A 9,126-nucleotide genomic window follows, 5' to 3' on the forward strand; every position below is an offset into this window, starting at 1 on the left:
CTTGGGTCAGGGCCTCACATGTCCAAGAACGTCATCAGTCTCTATCAAGTTTCTTAATCAAATTTACCGAGAATCCTGAGTGTCACCATGTTCAGGAAGAAATGCACAATAGATTACTGTTGACCTCATCAAGCTACAACTATTCTTTCTTTGTCTTCAAAAGTAAATTCTGAGACAATTTGACCTTATCTTAAACCCAATTGATTTCCCACCTCCAAAAAGTTCAACTAGAGAGTTATAAAACCTGAAAATCCTCTTGTTCTTTCTCTGTCTTTGCTCCTGGTTGCCACTCTGGAGAGATCAGCAGAGGAGGGCAGGTGGATTGAGCCTCCTTGAGAGATCCATCCCACCCCGGCTGTGAGTATTTGAGATATATTCTAATGTAAACCAAGTGGTTTAGGAGTTATGCGACACTCACGTTAGTGATTGATAGTTGTTCTAATACAGTTTTCTCTACTTTTCTTGTTTACTATGGATAGTAATTCAAAAATGATAAAGCCTCATTCTTTACTCTCAGAGTTTAGAAAAAGGACATTAAATGACAAAATCTTTACTAGAAAGCAGTTTGGGGATGAGACCATTTGCTTAAATGATAGATTCATAAAACTGAGATAAGGAGGATGTTATTTGCTTAAAATAGCATCAAGGAAAATCTATACATTTAGTAAGTATTAGTACAATGGTTCACCAATCAGCAGGACTTGTGAATTCTTATTGTCAAAAATCCCTGAGATTTTGCTTTTCTTACTCCATCTTTTATATCAGTAGAAAATGCTCATGTTGTAAACCAGTTATGACAAGAATAATTCTCAAATCTCCTCCATTACTTTCTGTCTGAAAACAAAATTTGTTTTAGGCCTAAAGCCTCATTTTACCTTATCATAATGAGTGAAATGTGTAATTTTCACAAATCACTGGTCTGTTTTAAACTATACTTTCTAGCAAAGTCAGTCATTTCCCCAAGTACATTCTCCCCCACAATATTGTTCCTAACAGAAACTACATTCTCATTACAGGAGTCAGCGGAAAGATGAAAACTCTGCCACTGCTTGTGTTCATCAGCACCCTGAGCGCTTATGTCTCGGTAAGTACCACCAATCCTCTGTAGCCTTACAGATAAGCAACCTTTACTGTGCAAAACTAATGGAGACTCTCAAAGCAAGGCTGCACACACCTCTCTCCAAGAAGCCTGCCACTCTGTTATCTGTGAAACATAAGACAGTAGGTAATCAGAACACATAATTCCGTCCATTTCATCATGATCTACAGAGTGCTAGCTTGAAGACTGCCAGATAAGCAGAAGGCAGAGCTTGTAGGGTCTTCAAACCTGGATGTGGAACATGAATTCAATTACAAGTATGTCAGGAAACCTCAGCATGATCCAAGTGTCCCCGGGTGACTGACATGACTGTGGATTCTGGGGAGAAAGCAGACAGCAAATGGCAAAAGTTGAGATAAAGAGAACAGGTAGGAGCCCATGACAGTGGTCCAGTCTGGCCTCTCGCTCCTCAAACAATGCTGAGGCATATATTCTGCAGTCAGATAAGGATCTCTGTTAAACACCAGTGTTCTTCAGGACATTCGTGGAAAGATCAAATTAGAAAATAAACTTGAATTTTAGATATTTGTTATTTTTTAAAGTAACATTTTTAATTTGCATTGTCATCAAAGACTTATTGGCTCTACCAAATAAATAATTCAACACTACAAAGTTAAAAGAAAATGTGGCACTGGTGATACAGATGGTTGAAAAAAACGGTGCTCCACCTCACAATGAAGTTGTTTTGGTGCAAATTTCTTTAAACTATGCACAATTGTTTCATAACACATATTTTCCATGCAGTTTGTGTCAAAATAAAATGTTATTTTAGCTCCATTTAACATGAGCTTTTGGGACACTCTTGTATAACATTATTTAAGATGCTGCTGCCTTCCTCTTTAGAAAAAGATTCCAGGTTTTCCCATGATCATAAAAAATAGACTACTAAATTCAACTTCAGGAATATAACATGCTCCTCATTTCAAGAAATTCTGAGCATACACTCTCCTAGTTCTGTCCTTTCTAGACTCTTTGTACCTAGTTTTGTGTCCCTCTTCCTTAGAGAAATCGGGCAGTCCCTTAGTTGTCTGAGCAATCTTTTGCTTCTTCCTTCCATTTTCTTACTCCAGGAGTCACATTCTCTCTCCTCTCTTCCCTCCCGTAACTCCATCCCACTCTGTTCTGGGGCCTCATGTCTGTTTGCTCAACTCTCCTTTCCACTTTGACCTAATGATGAAGACACCGTTTAGAGGAACCAGAGAAAAGGCTCCACAGCCAAATCCTCCCTTTACAAGAGCCAGGATCCAATATAGACACCGGCTGTTGCAGCCATTTGGGGAGTGAATCATCAGATTGAAGACATTTTTCTCTCTCTCTCTCCTTCTCTCCATATATCTGATCTGCCTTTCCAACAAAAATAAGTAGATCTTAAAAAAAAAAAAACATTGAGCATGCCCACACCTCATAGTGGTGTACCTAGGTTCAAACACAAGCTCTGCTCCCAGTTCCAGCTTCTTGCTAACACACAGCCTGGGAGGCAGCAGGGTGGCTCCTAAAGTCTGTTCCCTACCATCCAGTCATAGATTCCTGGCCCTTAGCTCCAGCTTAGGTCACCCACAGCTATTGCAGCATTCGAGGTATGAACCAGCAAACGTCTGTCTCTCTCTGCCTTTCAAATAAATTAATTAATTTTTAATATACAAATATGATTTGCATATGGAGACATATTTTCCAAAAAAAACATCAAGTAGCCTTTCTGGAATTCCATTTTCTCAAAAATGAGGATGAAAATTATATTTACCTTTTGGTGATACTGAGCATTTTTTTAGTTGTATTTGTAAACTCCTTATAAAAGACTAGTGTACCTTGCTAGTCTGTGACCGAGTGTTTCACGTGTCATGCTTTTTCTTCACAGCATCTCAGGAACCACCTGCCAAAAAGTTGACTGAGCTGATGGTGCGTGAGGCCCTAATCCTGCCATAAAAGAGCAGTTCTGTGATGATCTGGATACAGTTTCAGTCCCTAGGGAAAGATTTGTTGAAACATGATGATCTACTTATTTTCTAAGGAAACAATTGCTCTCTGTGTAGAAGAGCCCCAGAATGCTTCCTGTTATGAATTCTGGAAATCTGTGCTTTTAAAGGTTTGATTGATTATTTGCAAAAGCAGAGAGAGAACCTCCTATCCCTGGTTTCACTCAGCAGGTACACCTAAGCTGCAGCGCTGGGGAAGGCCAAAGTCAAGAAAAAGAGAATCCATCCACTCTCCCAGGGGTGTCAGGGATCATCTTTGCAAAAACTTCAAAGTTCTGACGAAGTCATTATTTTAGTCAACCCCCAGAAATTCAAATTTTCCAAATAAGCTTTTTTTTCAACAATAGAGCTTTCCAAATATATATATTTGTAGTTAGGCATAGGGAAATAATCTTAGCTAAACAATTCTGCTGAGTTACTGAGAAGGAGTTACTTTACTGGCACTATATTCCTTCACCAAAAAAAAAAAAAGCTTTATAGTGTTGAACATGAATGATTGCTGCACCTAATGTCCTAAATGGATTTATGTAGAAATGATCAAAAAGGAAAATGTAACCTGTCTTTGTTTAGGACTTTGGAATTTTCCCTTTACCCTTATATCTATATCTATAGATAGATAGATAGATAGATAGATAGATAGATAGATAGATATCGATATAAATATTGTCCAACATACAAATTTCAGTATGAGATGTAATAGAGAAAAGAAAACTGAAGCATGATAAGAAACTAAAACAGTGTTTGTACTCTAACTCCAATTCTGCTATTAATGCCTTAAAAAACAAAACAAGTGTTTCCATGTAAAAAACACAGATGGTGGGCCCGGAGCCGTGGCCTAATGGCTAGAGTCCTCACCTTGCATGAGCCAGGATCCCATATGTGTGCCAGTTCGTGTTTCAGCAGCCCCACTTGCCATCCAGCTCCCTGCTTGTGGCCAGTAGTCAAGGATGGCTCAAAGCCTTGGGACCCTGCACCCTTTCGGGAGATTCAGAAGAAGCTCTTGGCTCCTGGCTTTGGATCAGCTTAACTCCGGCCATTGCAACACTTGGGGAATGAATCAGCAAATGGAAGACCTTCCTCTCTGTCTCTCCTCCTCTCTGTATTTCTGATTTTCCAAAAAGATGAAAAAATCTTAAAAGAAAAAAAAAAGAATGCGGATAGTATAATGGATGAAAGAATAGAAATCTGAGTATTCAGTTAAGAACAGAAATTAAAAAAAAAAAATCCTCCAGTCAGTATGAGGAACTCCCTACCAATCTGTCTTAAAAGACGTGGCAGTGGGCTCCCGATCAGAAGAGAGGGTCAGACGAAGACTAGAAAGCTGCTCAGCTGCATTCTGGGGAAAGACCAAGGCTCAGCTACACAGCTGGACTAGATCCTGTTCTTTAGAGTGTGAACGCCTTCGAGAAGCCAAGATAGCAACCACCCCTCCACTCAGACAAAATACATAAACATTACAGTGTCAGGTGAGTCCTGGGAGCTGTAATTCTAACTTGTTAATGATGAAGGTTCAAAAGCAATCGCTACATTTTTATTGTTTAATTTATAAAACTAAAATCTGTATGTGTGAGATATGGAGCGGGGAAAGACCATGTAAGCTATTTCAATTACTTGGAGAATTGGTTCTTAAGGGTCTTGACGTTGTCGGATTGATTTGGTTTGGTTTGGGTTTCTGTGATGCAAATGAGGAAACTGAGACACAGAACGGGTCCCTGGACTTTGGTTGCGTGTCTTCAACTTAAGTTTCTTGAACAGTGGACAGCCAGCAGAGAGCCCTTCCACTGAAGCAGGCTTAACCATTTTCTTTTCTTTTCTTTTCTTTTCTTTTCTTTAAGATTTATTTATTTATTTTTACAAAGTCAGATATACAGAGAGGAGGAGAGACAGAGAGGAAGATCTTCCGTTCAATGATTCACTCCCCAAGGGAGCGCAGCGCCCATATGGGATCCCCGTGCGTTTAAGGCGGGGACTTTAGCCGCTAGGCTACACTGCCGGGCCCAACCCTTTTCTAACAGAGACATGCAGCAAACACAGCAGTCCAGATCTGGACTGTCACCCAGGCAAGGGCTCCCAGAAATGTGTGCATCCCAGCTTATTGTATGGCTGATTATAACAAAATTCTCTGACGGCAGTTCTTTCTTGATATTTGATTATACTGGGAAGATAATCACTTGGCCACTGCAACATGGTTTCCATGGCTTCACAAATACTGCTGATCCCATAGTCAGGAAAAAAAAATGACTTAAGTTTTTTTTCATGTTCTCTCTTTCTACAGCTCAGTGAAGGTCAAAGACCAAACCACCAACTATATTTCAGCAGGAACTATTTCAATCGTGATCCTCGACTCAGACCCCACAATTTACCACCTCGTTCTAGATTACCATTTGTCTGGCAAAATTACATTAGGAATTATCGCAATAATCAGCACTATTCACACTGTAAGAATAAGTATTTCTGTAGGCCACATAAGGCTCCAGGCGAAAATAAGCCCACAGACAATCCAGAGTCTACCCCGCAAACCCCATCTACTGCTTCCACATCTACAACCACTCCAGACATTCCCTCTACCACTCCAAGTGTTCCCACTACAGTGGTAACAACAACTACAGCTGCCACCACAAGCTCTCCTGAAACTACATCAACACCACAACCTACGGAGACAACAGTAACTACAACTGCCCCACCCCCCACAACTTCCCCAACTACAACCACAACTGCCACAACTATATCCCTCACATCCACACCCACATCTCCCCCATCTACACCCACAACTGCTGCAACCACAACACCAGAATCTTCTCCCAGTACACCAGAGTCCACAGGTACCACTACTGGTGCAACCACTTCCCCAAATGAAACTACAGACGAACCCGAAGAACCTCCTGAGGACGATTTGCTTTACTTCCTAAATAGAGCGCTCGAGTTACTTTTTAATTTTCTAAGAGGGTAAAGAATTTTGCTGCATTTGCTAGAGCATTGCTACCTAATATTTTGTGAAGCACATTAAAGGTAATGTAATGAGTGAAAACAAGATCTAGTGGCCAAGCGCAAATCAAGATTATGGCCTAAAATTGTTGAGAGCATGTAATTGTTTAAGCTCCATGATTGCCATTTATTGTATCGCTTTTACGGTCATGTAAATCTGATGTACTTAATTTGAACCTGTATCTTAAAAGGACTTTCTTTGTGTGCTCACGTGGTAGTCAGAATATTTTTATTCAATTCATCTGTATGAATTTAATGCAAAATACATTCAATAATAGATTATTTTCTAAACCCATATTCAGTCATTGGAATGCATTGTTCTAATTTTAGATTTGAAAAACATGTCTCTGAAAATAAACCCTGACTTGGTTAGTGGAATATTTAAACTGAACTAGCTGATGTGTGGATATACAATTAATTTTAGATAAAGTGTGTTTTTATTCTTTTGTCATGTCAAGTAAGAACTCCAATGATTTTACTTAGATTGCTTTGCTAACAAATAAAAGCGTTCAGTGGCATTCTATCATCGTTGTATTTATTTGAAAGTTTCTATCTTCCTTAGATTCTGAGGGGGAAAGAGGGATAAACCAGGACTGACATTCTTAGCAATTCTTAGGGCACAGGACACTTCTCAGCAACAGAGTTTTTCATCTTTCATACAAAGTGGTTCATTACTTTGCAAAACTGAACTTCAACTAGAAAAAATGTTCTCAATCAAAATTCTGTGTTTTTGCCCGTGGCTTATCATTATGACACACACTATACCCAAGCAGTACGAAAAAAAGAAGAAGAAAAGGGGATGAGAAGGACAATACTCCTTCATTGGAAATGAGATATTTGGGGGCCTGGCACAATATTCTAGTGGCTAAATTCTCGCCTTGTATGTGCTGGGATCCCATATGGGTGACAGTTCGTGTCCTGGCTGCTCCACTTCCCATCCAGCTCCCTGCTGGTGGCCTGGGAAAGCGGTAAAGGATGGCCCAAGGCCTTGGGACCCTGTAACTGCGTAGGAAACCCAGAAGAAGCTCCTGGCTCCTGACTTTGGATCAGCTCAGCTCCAGTTGTGGCCACTTGGGAACTGAACCAGCAATGGAAGATCTTTTTCTCTGTTTCTCTTCTCTGTAAATTTGACTTCCCAATAAAAATTAATTTAATTTAATTTTTAAAAAATGAAATATCTGGGAGCAGTGATTCCTAAGTGTAACAGGAGCTGCTGTTGCCAAGCTTGGCTAATAAAGATATCTCCTTCCATCTAAAACACACACACACACAATAAAAGAAAAAGAAATGAGATATTTTATTTACAAATTAATTTGTATTAACTTTTGGTGTATGACTGCTTTATCACTATAGAGAGAATATTAATACTATTTATTTTTACAAAAATAGTGTGATTGATTAACGAGGAAGCAAAATAAGAGAGAATTCTGTGCCTTGTTAACAAATACCTAGGAAGTTTTTGTAAGGAGATATATAGATCAACATTTTTCAGATTTTTAACAAGAATTTGAATTAACCTATTCCAAGTTGCACTTCAAAAGGCTCCATTTATTATTAAAAGAAAACAATGAATAAATTAAAATGCAGAGACATACTTCAACTTCTGGATCTGGAAGTATGAATGGTAATAATTTTTTAATAGATTTTTATTTTGAATTTTGAATTATGTGATACAATTTTGCATAGGCCAGGATTCACCCCCCAAATTCCCACCCCCGACAGATTTTTCCCATTTTACTACAATGGTGCAATCCTTCATAAGGAATCATAATTATGTCAGTCTCTTACAGTGTCAGACAGTCCAGCATCCCATTGTCTACACATGTCCAACAGTTTCATTGGGAATCCATCTTTCATTTGGAAGCAGGGATGCATGCTCCATTATACCCCATATCTGTATATGATAGACCCCAGAACTCCATCACTATACATTTCCATAATTGAGAAGTCATGAAACAAGGTCAGCAACCGGTATGAGTTACAAAAGCCACAACAACAACAACATCAACAACAAATTACAGCACCATGAAAAAAAAGTGCCACTGAGTAACCAACACATAAGCTTTAAGAAAAATTTTGGCTCTAATTCATCAGACTTCCATTAGAATTTGGGTGCCATTGAAGAAAGTAATGCAATGCTGCTAATGATATTTCCTTAAATCAAAGCTTAAACCTTCTAAGTCATGCATGCTTTATTTCTTAATAAACACCGTGAATATGCTTAAAGGAAGAAAAATGTACTCTGAAACACAATTTCCTATTTTTCCAAAATTGTCAAAGAAAAAAGTTATGCCTTAACCCATTAGTGCTACTGTACCAAAATATTTGAGACTGGATAATTTAAAAACAGAAGATGTATATTTTTCTTTTTTTTTAATTGTTAATAACACTGTATTATGTGATACAGTTTTATAGGTGCTTCCTCCCACAACCCTCCCCCCATGGTGCATAACCACAGTTCAAGTTCAGTTCAGATTCCTTCATTGCAAGCACATAAGATGTGTATTTTTCACAGTTGTAGATGCTGGGAAATCCAAGATCAGGCACCTGGAGGTTCTATGTCTGGGGAGGGCCTCATCATTGCTTCCAGGACGATGCCTTGAACACGGAAGCGTGAGCTAACATGGCAGAAGTCAGAAGTTGTACACAGAATGACTGATGTGTCTTCATGTAGCAAAAGACAAAGAGCCCTTTTCTCAAGCTTTTTACACCAATGCAAACCTGCCCAGGTTGGCAGAACCCTTATGACATCATTGACAATTAAAGGCCTACCACTTAATACTATTATATTGGCAATCAACATACTCAGTTCAACGAAAGCAGCTTACGTATTTTACTCAGCTGCATTCTATAAAGAGAAAAAAAGGGGAGAGGGGAACCTTAAAAGACCCCAAGTGAGGAATGAATCCTGAGGGACAATCAAAGGCAAAGCCACTGTACTTGCAGGTAAGCGAAGGGACTGAGAACTGGTGGTTTGGAGGGGGGAGACCTGAAGATCTTTATGGGTAAGACTGATGCACCAGCCAGCATGGGAGTCCTGGGTTGAGCTTGTTAGCATGGAACATGACT

At 39.3% G+C, this 9,126-nt stretch overlaps 1 protein-coding gene across 1 annotated transcript; it reads left to right on the plus strand.

Moving 5' to 3' along the window:
• The first annotated feature begins 206 nt into the window (after positions 1-206).
• On the plus strand, positions 207-6,577 carry LOC121147359 (integumentary mucin C.1-like). Its single transcript, XM_040967180.1, has 3 exons — positions 207-357; positions 1,017-1,084; positions 5,348-6,577. Exons 2-3 carry the CDS (start codon positions 1,031-1,033, stop codon positions 6,020-6,022), a joined length of 729 nt encoding a protein of 242 aa, XP_040823114.1. The 5' UTR covers positions 207-357; positions 1,017-1,030; the 3' UTR covers positions 6,023-6,577.
• The last annotated feature ends 2,549 nt before the right edge of the window (positions 6,578-9,126 follow it).

Source organism: Ochotona curzoniae, unplaced genomic scaffold, assembly GCF_017591425.1.
Source record: "Ochotona curzoniae isolate NIBS_2020 unplaced genomic scaffold, NIBS_Ocur_1.0 scaffold_4506, whole genome shotgun sequence".
In the NCBI taxonomy this organism is placed as follows: Eukaryota; Metazoa; Chordata; class Mammalia; order Lagomorpha; family Ochotonidae; genus Ochotona; species Ochotona curzoniae.